At 34.4% G+C, this 18,579-nt stretch overlaps 1 protein-coding gene across 5 annotated transcripts in view; it reads left to right on the top strand.

Annotated features, from left to right (window-relative positions):
- dscamb (Down syndrome cell adhesion molecule b) overlaps nt 1–18,579 on the top strand; it is a 317,810-nt gene that overhangs the window by 276,427 nt on the left and 22,804 nt on the right. For all 5 annotated transcript variants that reach the window (XR_015508884.1, XM_087283469.1, XM_087283470.1 and 2 more), the window contains 9 exons: nt 106–346; nt 4,719–4,865; nt 7,552–7,707; nt 9,974–10,107; nt 12,842–12,995; nt 15,321–15,438; nt 15,877–16,040; nt 17,953–18,051; nt 18,348–18,536. Coding sequence is in view for 4 of the 5 variants with exons in the window: in XM_087283469.1 (XP_087139595.1) it covers nt 106–346; nt 4,719–4,865; nt 7,552–7,707; nt 9,974–10,107; nt 12,842–12,995; nt 15,321–15,438; nt 15,877–16,040; nt 17,953–18,051; nt 18,348–18,536 (1,402 nt within the window). In the remaining variant the exon portion in view is untranslated. The remainder of the gene's footprint in view (nt 1–105; nt 347–4,718; nt 4,866–7,551; nt 7,708–9,973; nt 10,108–12,841; nt 12,996–15,320; nt 15,439–15,876; nt 16,041–17,952; nt 18,052–18,347; nt 18,537–18,579) is intronic.

Here is an 18,579-nt window from a genome sequence, read left to right as displayed (position 1 = left end):
AATACAGTGTTTTCCCATCAGTAGAAAAATACTTGCTTTTACAAATTGAAAAGTTATATTTTATGATCTCTTAATATCAAGTTCTGTTTTGCTGTATCTTTCCAGCCCCCCCACAAACACTTGCAAAATGGCTTGATCCGAAGCTACCAAGTGTGCTATCGGGAGTTCGGGACAGGAGGCAGCCCACAATACAACACCATCAACGTCGACACCACGGGAGACATTGAAACCCTCACTCTTGATAACCTGAAGAAGTACACGCAGTATGAGGTGCGGGTGCAAGCAGCCAATCGAGCAGGAATGGGGCCAACCTCAGAGGAAATCACCATCACCACGCTAGAGGATGGTTAGTCGCCTAATTAAGTCCATTTCCCTGTGTTCTCAAGTTATTGAAATATAATATGTACCAAGGGCATAGATGTGCTCTTGACATTAGTGGGGAGTGGGGACATACAATTCTAGAGTGCATGCATTGCAAAAATAGTTTGGTAACACTTTATTTTGATGGTCCGTTTGAGTAATATTAGACTTTCTGCTAAATATATGTTGATATGCTCCTTCAACAGACATTTATTCATTCATTCATTCATTTTCTTGTCGGCTTAGTCGCTTTATTAATCTGGGGTCGCCACAGCGGAATGAACCGCCAAATTATCCAGCAAGTTTTTACGCAGCGGATGCCCTTCCAGCTGCAACACATCTCTGGGAAACATACACACACACACACACACACACACACACACACACACAGTCACACACACACACACTACAGAAAATTTAGCCTACCCAATTCACCTGTACCGCATGTCTTTGGACTGTGGGGGAAACCGGAGCACCCGGAGGAAACCCACGCGAATGCAGGGAGAACATGCAAACTCCACACAGAAACGCCAACTGAGCCGAGGATCGAACCAGCGACCTTCTTGCTGTGAGGCGAACGTGCTACCCACTGCGTCGCCACAACCCCAACCTAACAGTCTACTTATAATATAATGAGAATTAGTTGCAATTTAACTTAAATTCAACAAATGGACCATCAAAATAAAGTTTTGCGCTTTAAAAAAAGATTAATAAAGTACTTTATAATAAAAATTTAAAAAAGTTAATTTATAAACTAATTTCAAGAGGATCACGTGCTTATGATTGAGTGCAGCCGGTCGCGCATTAGCTAATATATGATCCACCAATCAGACGAAGCCTAACTCACTATAAATAACCAGAGCATCTACCTTAGTCATCTTCATGTTGAAAAATCCCCCCTTCTACCCCTGCTTCTCTCTCTTTTCCCTTGACAGGGCGACACGGCGGCCCAGTGATTAGCACTGTTACCTCACAGCAAGAATGTCACTTTGTCAAGTCTTTACCTGGCCAAGTTGACATTACTGTGTGGACTTAACATTTTCCCCCGTGCTCATGTGGGTTTCCGCCCGGGCTCCCTGATTTCCTCCAACAGGCAAGACATGTGACATAAGTCAATTGACCAAACCAAATCGACACCATAGAAGAACACTTAATCAGTTGTATATCTATCCACAGTAATTCCTTATTCCTATTCGCCATAACAAGCGAGGGAGTTCACGAGACCTACCTGAGCTCAAATTCTTCTCTCGCCCTACAACGGGAGGGAGCCCTGGGCTCGAGGATCTCATAAGCTCAGGGCTCTCTCCCGGGACAGCATGCAACACATGCTCTATAATCAATCATCAGCTAAGGGTGAACTCTCGAAACACTTATATGTAGTAATACTAATAATCACGTTTCGTGCTGCAAAAGTCAATTTACATGGTTTTACTGCAATCTGGCTTTGAGGGGTATGATTATAGAGAAATTTAGAGAGGTGTGTGCCGCAATTGAACTGTTTTGTCTCGATTATTGTTTTTCATAATCATGGAGGCCAAATCTGAATTTTGAATAATTGCACAGCCTTGGTTAATATAGTATTATAGTGAAAGGGAGCAAACTTGATTTACTAAGGGTCGGCGGAGCATTATTTTATTCTGATTTTTTTGTCGATTTAATTATTGGTAGGGATATTTCAGTAATTGGTGGATATTGGTGAGGACACGTCCCCTCCATCAATTACAATTGTACGCCCTTAATATTTACACACATTCACATACTTGCATACTTCATAGGTGTAATGTATTTTATATAGTAAAAAACACTTATTATTTTTACACACACAAGACTTTTGGCCAGCGGAGAAATTAAAATGGTCGTGCCCAACTGAGTCTGGTTCTCTCAAGGTTTTTTTTTCTTCACTCTCCTATCAGTGAAGTTTTTTCCCTCTCCGCTGTTGCCTCTGGCTTGCATGGTTCAGGATCGGTAGAGCTACGCATCAATAAATTTGCTCTTCAGTGTTTGGACTCTCAGTAATGACTTTAAACCACACTGAACTGAGCTAAACTGAACTGAACTTAAACACTAAAAACTGAACTACCCTGATCCAGTTACTATAACCATTTATGTGAAGCTGCTTTGACACAATCTACATTGTAAAAGCGCTATACAAATAAAGCTGAATATATGGCCTTATCCCTAAACCCAACTCTTACAAGGAACCTGTGGCAAAGTTTGAATGTGAAAAGACTTTAAGTATGATTTTTAGCATTCTTAGGTACAGAAACACAAGATGTGACCCTGTAAACCCTCTTAATAGAGCACAACTGAGTCATACCCAAGTCAATATACAATGTTGTATCACTGTCAGGCCCTTAGGGAGCCTGGTGAAAGCGATGGTTCTTTTGTTCTCAACAAATGGACCTGTGTGCACTTATTCGGCTCATTTTCTGTTTAATTATGAAATTTAAATTCAGCATTTTAAAAAAATGTTTATAGCTGGATTCGCTGGTCAGGTGTTGATGTACCAAAACTATTTCCTAAAGATTTAAAACAAATAAATATGAATATATATTTATTTTTAAAATACAAATTCATCACATCATTTATAATTAGGGAAAAAATAGAAATCTGTTAAGGTTTTAAATCAAAAACTGTAGTCTATTGTTATTTATTAGGCGAATAACAAACAGGCCAGAACATTCAACTTTGCTCAGTCAAAATTTGGCCATTTGAATAATAAAAAACTTAAACATAATAATAATAATAGAAGAAGAATAGGAGGAAGAACAAGAATAGAAATAAGAATCATAATGTAGAGCTTCACAACTTTTCATTTGAAAATTCATGAATAACAATATAGGCCGCTCATGGAGCTTCACACCTTTTTATTGGTCTTTTTTTGTGTCAAGAATAAGGTTCAAGATTTAGAATAAAAGTTAATTGTAAAATGTATTCAATTTTTAATAACAGTACAGTAGGATAGTAGTGAAAGATGCCCTCAATTACGTCAAAAATGTACATTTTCTTGCACAGCTGGATGTAGGACTAAAAACAATTGTTTGCATTGGGTAAAACTGGGTAGCTGAAGTCACGCCGAAGGGACGGTAAACAGAGCATTCTGCCTGGTTTAACACCTTTTTCGATGGGTTATTTCCATAATTATGGTGGCATAGCATTTAAAATAAGACAAATGATTTCATATATGAGACAAATTCTGGACGTTTGCCAGTGAAATGTGGCTCTTCCAAAACCACCCGAACACTCTCAGTCACTATACTTATGTGAACTTCCCCATAGACACAATGGTTTTAAGCCCTTCATCCAATTTTTCTGAAATTTGGAACATAATTCAGGTGTGAAGGGGTTAAAACTTTACAAATCTAAATTTTTACATTTTCAATATACATTTTGTGTGATTTATGAGCCCAAAAGATTCCCAATCTCAACATTTACCTGTATTGCTATATTTTGGGTATAAGGTAATGTACACACCCCATAAAATGAATATCTACTGTAGGCAAGTAATGTAAGTATTGAATTTATCACCATTTTCTGTGAAAACATATTTCTAAAGATATTTTTAAGGGGGGGAGGGGTTCCCCCTAAGCAATGCATGTGGCTACATCCTTCATACTAGAGGCATCTTGAAGCTGTCATTACCCAAAAAAGCCTTTGATACAAAGTATTAAATACATTTGAGTAGTATTAAATACATGAGTAGTTCAGACATACATACTAGTGTTAATCTATTGTCATTCCACTGACTTTTTTGGATGTTGGATTGATTGTTTGGGGCTTTATCAAAATCTAGATTAATTTTTTGTCAACAGTAGGGCTGGGCGATTTGACCTAAAACCGAAATCTCGATTACTTGAATATTTTAACTCGATTCCGATTAATGAAAAATTATTTAATTTATTTATTTATTTATTGCCCTCTTTGTGCCACTCACACTTGTCAATGCTACTAAGCCGTCCAATCACAGAGCTTGCGCTATGCATTGCCGTGACGTGTAGTTACATGTTTTAAGGGGTCAGCATCAGCATCAGTTACAGCGAGGAAAACGTAGGTTATAGGTTCTGAATTTCAATTTCAATTACTTTTTAATTAATCGCCCGGCCCTAGTCAAAAGCTAATTTAGAAAAAATTTACCAGGAAAAATCATGATATGTTCAATACTTATTTTACTCGCTGTACATTTCAGAAATGGCAATCCCTAGAACCCACCTACTTATTGTATGATTACAAAGGATCCAGACTTGTCTAAACTAGTAGTCACAGTTAGTTTCAAACACCAGCCTTGTTATGGTTTTGTATGAAATTTAAATGTTTTTTGTGAGTATCTTGGGTTCTTATACCATCCTGTTGTTTCACAGTTCCCAGTCGCCCACCTGAAAACGTTGTGACCACAGCTACGACCCCTGAGACCATCTCTCTGTCATGGTCTGCACTGCCCAAAGAAGCCCTCAACGGCATGCTGCTCGGATACCGTGTCATCTTCTGGGCCAACCTACCTGATGGAGGTCAGACACCTGTTTTGACTTTGTCATTGATTTTCTTATATGCCCATTTAATTATATACCCAGTCCATTTCTGTGAAACAATATAATTAGGGTTTTTTAAATAAATGCTGTACAAGTGTTGTTCATAGTTAGTTCATGTTAGTAAATGCATTAACTAATGAACCTTATTGTAAAGTGTTACCATGATTAGAAGTTGGGCAAAGAAAGATAATTATAAATAAATCAAATTAAATAAATATAATTAAAAATAAATAAAATATTTATTTATTTATTTATTTATTTATTTATTTATTTTAATGGATCACTACTGTCCAGTAAAAACAATTGTAATGTTACACAATATTTCTATTCCCAAGAAATCCCACTCATTAATCTAGGAATCTTGAAAGAAAAAAAAGCATGATTTTGACCAAAATATTTTTTGTTTATTTTTGCGTTTCATGAATGTGTGTAGAGTTATATGTACCTAACAAATATACATTTGGATATACATTTTGTTTGGTTTTATTTGGAGTATTATTTAATGTTAATCCTTTGACAGTACTATTTAAGTAAGTATATAACAGTTCTTTATTATTATTATACATTATATGCCGGTTGTGTATGTATATAAACCATTTAAAGATGCCCAAAAGAGTCAAAAATTGGCAAAAAAATGTATACATGTTACAGTTATTTTAGATAATAGTTTAAAAAAAGTAAAAAAAAAAATGGAATAATATTACACACTGGGATTTGTAATTATAAATTTACATTACCATAATCATAAATCATGCTGTAGTAGTCTTGCATATTCGCAGGTAAGGCGGATACTGTATTTTAATTACTTACGTGGTTCATAAGGAACACAATGTACGGTTTCAATTTCAACAAGCATGTATACTTCAGACCACCAGAGGGCATGCTGGCTTTGTTACATGGCGGACAGAAAGTCAAGGAATGGGCAGACAAATGAGAAACACAAGCACAACCATACTGGACAGACTACCTTTCGCTTTACATTGTTCAGTGGTTTAGCAGATGCTTTTGATTTAAAGTGATTACAAGCAAAGATATTGAAAAAAAAAAAACAGTAGCTGCATTGCTGATTTTGAAGATCTATACTGTAGATGCGTTCCCCAAACTAAACATGAGCACATGCAGCCATTTTAGATAAATTCATCCAGACGTTTCAATCTGATTGCAACCAAATTACCCAGAGGTCAGTTGTCACGATTAAAAGATACTAAAGTACTAAAATGGATCAAAGAGATATGATTTCATGAGATATTTTTAATGTTAACATTGTTCAAAAATAACTTCTTAATCTTTATCTAGTGAATCCAAAAAAAGTATTGTGATCAATAAATTGGAAATCCTGGAATTTACAGCAAAAGTATTTTTGCTCAATGTGGTGCTTGGGGACAAAAAAAAGTTAGAACCAAACACCAAACAATTTGCTAAAATCCATAAATATTCAGCTCAATTTGTAATGTGTTGTATGAACTTGAAGCTTTATTGATGTGATTTTAAATAATTCGATCAGTATCCATCCATAAATCATTTCTTAATTTTGAAATGGTAAGTATTGGTTTTGCAAAATGTCACCCTAACACTTACGTAATCTATTAAAACCATGATGAATGTCAGAGCACACAGCAAAAAAAAAAAAAGGAGGGGAAATGAGTAGTGGCCGTTTTCCAGGCTGCACTGCAGAGTCATTAATAATTGAACTACAATAAGGTATTGATGCACAGAATCAAGGGTAAAAAAATCAAAAGGGATTCTGGCACATGCAGCAGTCTGTAAATCAGTGCTGTATAATGTATTGTAATGCAGGACACAGTGACCTGTGACTTTGCAAAATGCAGTTGAATTAATTATCCATTACACATGAGGAAATGTTAACTCAATACACAGTATTACATTTTAGGATAAATAAATGACATAATATTATATACAACGAATGGCCAAATATAGATCATTATTTGTTTTGGTTACTAGAATTACTAGACCGCTTGTTTATTTTTTACCCAATTTCTGTTTGTTGGAGAGAAGATTTTTTCAGCACATTTCTAAACATAATAATTTTAGTAACTCATTTCTAATTATTGATTTATTTTATCTGTGCCATGATGACAGTAAATAATATTTCTCTAGATATTTTTCAAGACACTTCAATACAGCTTAAAGTGACATTTAAAGGCTTAACTAGATTAATAAGGTTAACTAGGCAGGTTAAGGTAATTAGGCAAGTTATTGTATATCAATGGTTTGCTCGTTAGATTATCGAGGAAAATTTTAGCTTAATGGGGCTAATAATTTTGTCCCTAAAATGATGTTTAAAAAATTAAAAACTGCTTTTATTCTAGCTGAAATAAAACAAATAAGAATTTTTGTTTTGGTTTTGAATAAATAAAAAGGCTTTCTATTTATTTATTTTTTAATGAGACATCCCAGTACATGTTATTGCATAAATAAACAATAATATTGGGAATGTTTAATACTGAAATGCCTGTGGTTTGATTAAACACTTTAAAAATAAATCTTGGCACAGTTTTGCATGCTGTTTTGGGATGAAACAAAAGAATTGTTTATTTATTTATTATTATTTTATTTAAATTAAAGTATTTTTTTATTATTATTATTATTAATTAATTAGAATTATTATTAAGCTTAAGTTGACAGTTGTTTTTGTGTGTTGCAGAGCTGGGAGAGATCAGGAACATCACTACCACCAAGCCTTCGCTGGAGTTGGAGCGGCTGGAAAAATACACCAACTACAGTATCCAGGTGCTGGCCTTCACTCGAGCTGGAGATGGAGTTCGTAGTGAGCAGATCTACACACGTACCAAAGAGGATGGTAAGACTTTCTCCTGTTGCACACACTTGTTTTTTTTTAATATATTGTATATATTGTAGATTATATGCACCTTTTGGTAACAATTTACCTGAAGGTGTGTTCATAAGACTGATTAAACTGTTATAATCGTGACATAACATGTCATGAATGTTAATGAAATTTTTTATATATTTTTTTGATATGTTTATTTAAAGTTATCTTTAAAGTGCTTCCTGAATTATAATTAGAGGCAAGTTTTACAAAGATTGTGCCATGGGTTATAGTCCAAATATACTATTTTTTTTTCCAACTAATAGGTTAATTGATCATTTGAATACCAAATAAATAAATCAAATTTTAAAGGGCAAAATTATAATAAAGAAATTATAATAATCCTTAAAAATATATTAATAAGTAAATAAATTTCCATCTTATTTAAATATATTTATCTTACTTGTTGATTAAATCCCATTTTGTTATTAAACCTATTATTTTTATGCAACAGTCAAGTTGCATGTTAATTTGCTATGAAGAAAAGAAAATAATTTATTTTTTGCATGCTGATTTATGTGAAATCATGAATATAGGTCTACATTATATAATCACCTTGCAATTTTAAAATGATTGTTTTTTTGCTTGAGTATAGACTATTCAGTTCATTAGAGCAGTTCAATCTTTTATAAAGTTTGCTGTTTAAAAATATAATATTTTAAAATATATTTATAATCATCGGCACATATATATATATATATATATATATATATATATATATATATATATATATATATATATATATATATATATATATATATATATATATATATAAATAAATATATATATATATATATATATATATATATATATATATAAATATATATATATATATATATATATATATATATATATAATATATATATATATATATATATATATATATATATATATATAAATATATCGGCATATATATATATATATATATATATATATATATATATATATATATATATATATATATATATATATATATATATATATATCGGCATATATATATATATATATATATATATATATATATATATATATATATATCGGCATATATATATATATATATATATATATATATATATATATATATATATATATATATATATATATATATATATATATATATTTATATATATATATATATATATATATATATATATATATATATATATAAAGTGAATTCAGACATGCCCTTAATGCTTTTGCACTATGCACTTTAGACTTTGCATTAAAATAGAGTCCAATGCTTTTGCACTATGCGATTTAGACTTTACACCTAGATTGTAAAAATAGAGCCCTAAAGGTTAGAACTTTGACATCACATCTTTGAATTTAATTATCTCTAAAAAAAAATATCTATTACCTGTGTATTTTAGTTAATTATATCATAAGAACTATTGTTATCAAATCTCAACAAAAATATTCTATATTTTACAAGTATTGTGCTGCCCTAAATGTTTTTTTGTTTTGTTTTTTTTGTAAAACACTGACACGTTTCCACACTTAAAGGCATAGTTCACCAAACAATGTCAGTTATGTTGTCATTTCTTTTTACTTTTTTCAAACCTATTTGAGTTTCTTTGAGTTGAACACAAAAAGAAGATATTTTGGAGAAAGCTAGTAACCTGTAACCATTGACTTTCATAGTATCTGCTGTTTTGAACGCCAGTGGTTAAAGGTATTCTTCAGAATTTCTACATAAACGTTTAGAACTTCTTGAGCTTGAGTAAATGTTAGACAAATTGTCATCTCATTTCAAAAATGAAAATTACCTCATCATTTACTCTCTCTCATGTGGTTAAAACCTTTATGAGTTCCTTTATTCTTGAACACAAAAGAAGAATGCTGGTACCCACTGATATCCATAGTAGGAAAAACAAATACTATGGAAGTAAATGGAAAATACTATGGAGTCAAAGCAACCAGCATCCTTTTTCAAGCTTCTTTTGTGTTCTACAGAACAAAGAAACTCAGGTTTCGAACAAGTGAATGGTAAGTACAGTAAATGATGACAGAAATTAAAATTTTGGGTGAAATGCCTTTAAGTAAGCTATATGTAGGTTGACCACTTTGCTTATTGCAGACATTTCAATCTAATGTCAAAAGAAAAACAAAATAGCTTGGAAACAATAAACTTACAGCTTCACATGCAAGTATTGGATAAGTTATAGATCACTTGGTATATAGTTTACACTGTCTTCGCCTCAACTAAAGATGTTTTTCATTTTCTCGCTTAAAACAGTTCCTGGCCCTCCGGCTGGAGTTAAGGCTGCTGCTTCCACAAGCTCGGTGGTGTTTGTTTCCTGGCTGCCACCACACAAGCTCAACGGGATCATCAGGAAATACATCGTCTTCTGTTCCAACCCTTACCCCACGGTGAGATTCACGCCGAGCTCACACTGCACCATTTTAGTCCTGATTTTTACACAAAATCCTAAACTCTTATAACCTTGTCAGGCACTGATGTTGGATTTTTTATTTTGGATTGTGAAAGCTAAATTCTCCCATGTGAGTGATTATAGCGCCTCCCGGTGGTGAGTGCGGTTATACTTATGTCAGGTATTATTTGGTAGTTTGGTCATTCATTTCACTAACTTATCAACCATCAAAACATGATCAGGGAAACCGTTTGGATTTCCGCTTGGTAAAAAAACTATTAGTGTTCCATTTAGGATTGACCCTACATACATATACTATGCTGTTAATTGTGTAAGTGCATAAGTACATGTATAGTGAGCCGCAGCTATTGTATAACAGTGGTTTATTCTGTAGACAATCGAGAAAAAAATTTATAAACTTAAGAGGGCTAGTAATATAGACCTTACATTTTTTTTTTCTTTTATTCTGGCCGAAATAAAACAAAGACTTTTTCCAGAAGAAAAAATATTATGGGAAATACTTTAAAAAAATGTTTTGCTCTGTTAAATATTTGAAGAAAAAAAAAAAAAAAAAGAAAGAAAGAAAATTTACTTGAGGGCTAATAATTTTGACTTTAACTGTATATACAATGATGATGATGTTATATATGAATTAAGATCAATTAGAAAGGGAAAACCTGAATGAAAGTGATTTGATTATGATTAAAAGGATCAAATAAATGAAACAGATCAAATGGATGCTCAATATTCGGTAGTCTAAGGGTTTTCAATTAATCTTCATAATGAATTTCCTGAGTAACATGAATGTACACTGGTATCATTTGAGGAAAAGTGAATTTGTAATTTGTCAACACGTTGTAACCTGGATCAGCAAACGTGCAACAGAATAAGCCTGGATTTTTATGTTATCCTGGCTTTCTTAACCCTTTGATGCACAAGCTATGATGATCCACATATATGGATCATTTCATGGGTTTCTTATTTAATGTCATGCTTTGCTGGGAATTTTAATGCCAGTTTTATCTTTTCAAATCAGTTTATCTTAACATTAAAAATTCCCTTATATACATACTCCCTAATATACCAACAAAAAATATTTTTATTCAAAATGTAAGAAATACAGATCTGGCTTGAACTAATGCGCGTTTTTTCCTTCACTGCCATGCAATTCGTCATGCGTGGCCTTGCAAGCTCCTGCAGTGGCTTTTTTCAGATTTTTTTAAACATTGCTGCGCTGCATACAATGGCCACCAGCTGGCGCAGGGAACAACAATCTGGGGTACAATTCCCAAGCTCGTTGACTAACCATGGTCGCAGTTCCGTTGTTACATGGTTCGCCAAATTGCTGTGTCCCGAAACCATATTTCAATAAATAAAGAAACTAATAAATAAATTAAAAAAAAGATTGCGAACACTTCGTTTCATGCGCGCATTAGTTCATGCCAGATCTGTAAATAACGATTTGTGATGGTCAAAAACAAGTTAATTAAGAAATTCCTGGAGTCCCAAGTGAAGAAATTAATTTATTGCAAAGGTATTGAAAGTCAGAAGTCAAACCCGTCAGATGTGTTGTAGCCAATGACTGTAAAAAATATGGACGACGCGACAGCCCTTTTTCCCATTGAACGCCTTGAGGGCAAAACGCCTGCTTGACGGGCACAAACTGTCGCAAAAGACTGCTGAAATTGGAGCCAGACATGCGCAGAAGGATTGTCTGATGGAGCCAGAGGAGGAGCCGCGAAAATGAGCAGAGTCGAGCTTCCAATCAAACGCTTTATGTAAAATCAACCACGCCCCCCGAACTTCTCAGCATGCGTTTGCTGTCATATCAACACAAATGGATGTAATAACGTTAACAAATATGAGGGTTTTATATATTCAATCGCGCCAGCTCCGGGCCGCAGCGCATAACCTACTCGCAGCGTCGCGGGCTGATTCCGGCTCGCATGCGGCAGCGCCGGCTCGCTCGGCCGCCGCATCTGGCTCGATTGACTTGGGCTGGAATTGGGTAGTGAGTCCAGGCATCCGGAGTAGGTCCAGCAGAGGTAACATTAGTCAGTCTGAGCTCTAAGAGATAAGTCTCCGGCAGGCGAGAATCTAGCCGGAACTGTGTTTTGCTATCTGGGTGGCTAGGCGTGTATCAGCAAACTAATAAAGCCCGAAAAAAGCCCTGAACTTAGCGAATAAACAGTGTTCCACCAGGATCATGTATGTCAGAAACTATAGTTTACTGCTGAACTCATTTTGTCATGGTAAAATAACACAGAAATCGAATAATAACACTTCAGTCTACTTCAGTCTCCTGCCGAAGCTCAGACGCCGCGCTTTGAGAAACTGTCAATCACAGCTGTCAATCACGATGACACGCCCAGCATTAAATTACTGCTAAAAACAAACTGTTAACAAAAATGAAGATCTGCACCTATTTCAGCACAATAACCAGTGCCTTAATTGACCAGAACTATCTTTCGGGACATTTTATTGCAAGTGTAATATTTTTTTTTATTTGGGCTCAAGTCTCCTTCATTAACACGGAGGAGGCGGGCTTTATGACTTGTACTGCAGCCAGCCCCCAGGGGGCGATCTAACGGCCGAGACCTTCACTCAAACGTAGGCTTGCGGCACACTTGGTTGTAGCTAGACTCTACAGGAAATTGACTCTCGAGGAGTAGTTTATAGGGTGGAATTTGTTTTTGTGGCACTTACATTTTTTTTATCTCATGTCATTACAGGTGATTAGTGAGTTTGAAGCCGCACCTGATGTTTATTTCCGTCGCTTGACCAACTTGAACCAGAATTGGCAGTACAGCATCTGGGTTGTGGCGGTGACTGCGGCAGGTCGTGGGAATACCAGTGAAATTATCACCGTAGAGCCCCAAGCTAAAGGTATGGAAGATATGGCAATCACTCCATAACACGGAATACCTAACACTAAAAGTATTTTCCTTAATAAAAAAAAAAAAAAGGTTTTCTGTTTATTATTAGAATATTGCAGAAAATGAGCCTTTAAAACCAAATGTGACCCATAAAAACACGATTTGTTAATTATGAATTTTAAAGTTTTATGAACTTCCACATATGATAACCTTTTTAATATGTGTAACTTTTCATTTTAAGTTTAAAATAGTTTGCAAACATTTTGTTTAGTTTACCTGTTCAGTGTGATGTCATTTAATGTCTCCAAAAGACTCTACAATCCCATTTATTTTGCCTTTTCCGAGCAAAGAAAAAGAAACAGATCAAAAAAAAAAAAATGTTTTCTTACTTAAAGTTTTTGTCTTGTTTCTAGTCTAAATATCTAAAAAATCTATTTTCTATACAAGCAAACACCATTGTCTTGTTTTTTATATGTAGTATGCCAAATTTAGTAGATTTTCTCTTAAAACAAGCAGATATGTGTATAATTATTGTTTCAAAGCGGCTCTACAAAAGTTGCACAAAGTTACAGTCTGATACAGTTATTACAGTCAAAATCAAAAGTTAAGGTTATTACTAGGGATGCAGCAATACAGTTAGCCAACGGTTCAATACATACCTTGGTTTTTTAACATGGTTTGCAGTTCGGTTCGGTTCGTTTCTCATGGCTTGTTACAATTTTTTTTTTTTATTTTTTTTTTTATTCTTTAGGCATAGGATCAGTGAGAGGTTAAGGAGAAAAAAAATAAAAACGATTTATTGCAATACTCATTTTGTTTTACTTAAAAGCCAAGAAAAGTACAGTAGTTCCTAGTGTATTGTATAAAAAAAACTGTGAAATCTCACAGCTGCTGGGAACCCATGTACAAATTGCACATACATTCCTACATTTTGAAAATAAACACACATGTGAAGATAATTAAGATGAATTGGCCATTTCAAATAAACATATTTGTACTTAAGTAAACATAAATAAAACATCTTAATAATCTTGGTGCTGAAAAAATGCGAGACTGTAGTCTGTAACGCGAATCGAGTGCTTTTATAAAATGACAAAAGCCCACATCTCCAATCACCGAAAACGGCTGCAAATCTTAAGCAATAAACACCCGCTCTGCCTTTGTTATTTTTATATGTCTCTCGGAACCAGTTGGGTATGTTTTCTGAAAAGATTCAGCGAGGGATTGTTGCTATTTGGAGGACTTTATTACCTTCTCTGCTGTCCTGCCTTCAGACAGTGATATTACTGGGTGATGGCGCTGCAGATGTGCAGTCATGGTTATATGTGTAAAACAATGCTTGCCCACAGTTATTTTTTATTCTCCGTTTTTTTCTTTTATTGGCATTATGCTTACCGGCAAAACTGAAATGTCAACACACCGCAGATTTGAAAGACTCCGGCGCTTCCTTGTACTGTTGCCTCAACCTCACTTCACCATGTTAAAGTGTGGAATGGTGGTTAAGTGCCCCCTAACTTTAGAGCACAGTGATTGGATATTTACTTGCGGAGAGGAGTTTCCTCATCTCATCTCATGGACTTAGAGGCACACACACTCAATTCGAGGAGATAGAAAACGCACATAAATTATTTAAACGAAAAACAGAGAAAACCGCAACTCACAAGCAGGTATTGAACCGTGGAGGTCATACCGAACAGTTCAATATTATATTGAGAACCGTGGCATCCCTAGTTATTACTAATATTCAAGTTACTTTGTTAGTTAACTTTATTAGTTACTAATAACTTAATGTCAACGTGAAAATGAAGTGCTATAAATGAAAAAAAGGTGCTACACTATATAAACAAACATATTAACAAACATATAAATATTTCTAACAAAGTGCCAGGTGCATTAAGTCAGTAAGAGTCTATCCTACAGGTGATTTGTCGAGCCCACTCATGCATCCTACAGTTATGTGTACAGCATTGTGTTTATGGTTTACTAAAAAGATCTAAAAAAAAAGATCTCAAATCTAGTTTTGAACTTATAAAGTGTGATTAAGCCTCTGACATTAGCAGGAAAGCTATTCCGGAGTTTAGGAGCCATATATTAAAACACTCAACCTCCTTTAGTGGACTTTGCTATTCTAGGTACTACCAGAAGCTTTAAGTTTTGAGACCTTAATGATCAGGTTGAATTATAGCGAGATAGAAGTTGGTTAATAAACATGATCTAGGCTATTTAAAGCATTATACTATAGGTAAGAAACAATATTTTATGTTTGCACAGCAAAAAGCACTCAGAAAAGTGTTACTCTGTGATAATATGGTAATGCTATTGTTTGTTTCTCAAGCCCCTGCTCGAATCCTGACATTCAGTGGCACTGTGACCACTCCCTGGATGAGGGACATTGTCCTTCCATGCAAAGCAGTCGGAGACCCCCCTCCAACAATCAAATGGCTGAAGGGAAAGTATGTTTAGTTTCTACATTCTTTATATTCAAAATATGAAAAGAGGATGGAGATTTTGTCCTTGTTTCACTGACAGTTTACTTGTCACAAACTCTGTTGAACACAAAAGAAGATAAAAACTAGTCGACTTCCATATGTTTTGCTAGCTTCCTACTAGTGATGTTGAAGGTTACTGGTTTCCAGCATTCTTAATATTATCTTCCTTTGTGTTTAACAGAAGATTTTTGTTTTTTGGAAACACATGAGCTGAATAAATAGTGAGTAAAAATGTTTTTGGAGGGTGAACTATCTTTTTAAATCTGTTCAGGTATGTCTGGCCAGACTTGCAAATGAAACTTATAGCACCTGAAATAATTAGTTTGATTGTGTTTTTTTATTCATTTCATTATTTTGCTTATGAAGCTGATATCTTGAAAAACTGATCATGCTTTCTTACAGTAATGGTACACCTGCTCCAGTTTCAATCGATGGTCGTCGCAGCGCTCACAACAATGGCAGCTTTGTTATTCGTACCGTCAAAGCAGAGGATTCTGGGTATTACAGATGTGTTGCCAGCAACAACTGGGGTTCCGATGAGATCATGCTAAATCTTCAGGTCCAAGGTGTGTTTGTAATCTTCAGAGACAGCCTTTTTTAATTTAGAATTTAAAATTGGTAAGGCGAGAGGAAATTTCTTGGTGCCATTTGATAATATTTTTAATTATTTTTATTTTTCATTTTATTTTAGCTGCTGCTTTTATTTCTATTATACGGTTGCACTTTACAATCAATATGGTTGTATATTCTAAAATGTAATTGTAAAAAAAGAAATACATTGTAAAAATATTTTTCTTACTTAAAGTTTTTGCCTTGTTTCTAGTCCAAATATTTAAAAATTCTTCAATCAAGAAGAATTTTCTAGATAAGCAAAACATATTGTCTTGTTTTCAGAAATGTTATGTCCATTTTTTTCCCTTGAAACAAGCAAAATAATCTGCCAATGGTAGAAAACAAGATTACTTAGCTTGTTTCAAGGAAAAACTCACTTCATTTTGACTTATTATTTCGGAAAACAAACTCTGGGCTCTATCATACACCCAGCGCAATAGGGCACAAGACGTGTTTGGTGTGCTATTTTCAGACCAGCGCAACCCTAATTTTCCTACTTCGCACCACGTTGTTTTAACAGCAAATCCATTTGCACCACTTTGTGAACTCATGGCTGTTCCACTCTAAAAAGGAGGTGTGTTAAGGCGCATTGTTGGTGTGTTGTTATTTTAATGAGCTAAAATAGACTACGCAATTGACCAGCTGAAAAGTCCAGCGCAGAGCGCGTTAGTTTTGCACCTTAATCTCGTACACGTTGCTTAATACACACAAAATATACAGCAATACGCAATCATCTTTACAAATGAAAAGGAATTAAAGGATTAACATATTACAAAAATTATTAATTTCTACGTAAATATGAAAACCACTGCCTCCATGCCTTATTTATCTAGTTTTTTTTTCAGTTTGTTCATGACAACTTGCTTTTGTATAATGTTATTATTATTATTATTATTATTATTATTATTAGCAATATTATTTATTATATGCAAATTTATATTTGTTTTATTAAAAACAAACTTAGATGTGTCCACCTGTCAGATTTTAAACCATATGAGGCATAGGACGTTTGTTTGGATATAACTTTGTTATTTGTTATTATTGCTTATTAATTAATTTGCTGGAAATTAGAACTGAATTTAGAAATAGTTTTGAAACAAATCTTCACATTTAACAATCTAAATTAAATATGCAGGCTAATGGCTGTCTTCAGTGAAGTGCGTACAACACCGTTTCCTTATCCACGAAAGTAAAGGAGTAAAGAGTAAAAGTAGTAAAGAGAAAATAAAGAAGCCGAATGAAGGAGGCTCGTTCTTTATTCTTGCCCTGCAGAGGGTCTGTTTTCTCGCTAGTGAAGCGTTCAGTTTTTCCACTTACAAATTCCACCATGTAAATAGCAAATGTGCCATGCCGTGACGCAACTCAATCTTGAAGTGAATGAGAGATGAGACTCTTAATTGGTTTAATGCACGTTATGCTCAAAACACACACATAACTCATTAAGAGAATAAGTACGACTCTGTTAGACCATGTGCCGCGGCGCAGAGCATATTTTTCCGTCCTTAAAATAGCAAAAGTGGATTCGCACACGTCCTTAATGGTTTTGCGGCTAGATCTTTAAAATAGAGCCCAATATGTTTGTCTTGTCTAAAAAAAAATGCTTTTTAACTTAAGATTTTTTAGATGTTTGGACTATAAACAAGTAAGAAAGGCATTTTTCGCACACTTGCTAGAGAAGTCACTTCAACCAATCAAGATCAACCCCATGTAAAATCTTGTAATGTAATCTTGTAAAATCTTGTAGTCCTGCATGTAAAAAATCTTACTTTCATGCGAAATTCCCAATTCCTGATGACTGTAGTGACTGATTATTACCTGCAAATTTTGAAAGAATAATTTTGTTGTTTTATCCATAAAATATTCTAGTACCACCGGACCAACCACGTCTTACCGTGACCAAAACCACGACCACCTCCATCACGCTCTTCTGGATCCCCGGAGACAATGGCGGAAGCTCCATCAGAGGTTAGACTGCCTTGATATTTTGCGCTCCACATTTTCACCTATTCTCCACTGGGTGACAAAAATGAAACACTATCAGCACAAACCTGTCAAATGTTTCAAACTGAGATTTATTCCACACGCCGTTATATTTTAATAAACTTAAAGGTCAACTTTGCATCGTACAGCAAGTGCTCTGTATCAATTTGCAGTGCCTGTAAAAATTCATAAACAAAGTTTGGCATTTGAGGTTTATTTATTAAAATGGACACATCACTGAGCATACAGTAAAGTGTTTTTTTGTGGTTCTCTCTGTTCAGGCTACATTTTACAGTACTCAGAGGATAACAGTGAAGAATGGGGCAGTTACTCCATCAGCCCCAGTGAGCGCTCTTACCGTCTGGAGAATCTGAAGTGCGGTACTTGGTACAAGTTTACTCTGACTGCACAGAATGCAGTAGGTCCCGGACGCATCAGTGAAATCATTGAGGCCAAAACCCATGGAAAAGGTACACATCTGTTAATAATGTCAAGCTCTTGTGGCTACACTGC

The sequence above is a fragment of the Danio rerio genome, chromosome 15 (assembly GCF_052040795.2).
Source record: "Danio rerio strain M-AB ecotype USA chromosome 15, GRCz13ab, whole genome shotgun sequence".
NCBI classification, from domain to species: domain Eukaryota; kingdom Metazoa; phylum Chordata; class Actinopteri; order Cypriniformes; family Danionidae; genus Danio; species Danio rerio.
The sequence above is the reverse complement of the archived record's forward strand: the minus strand, read 5'-3'. Positions and strand labels throughout refer to the sequence as shown.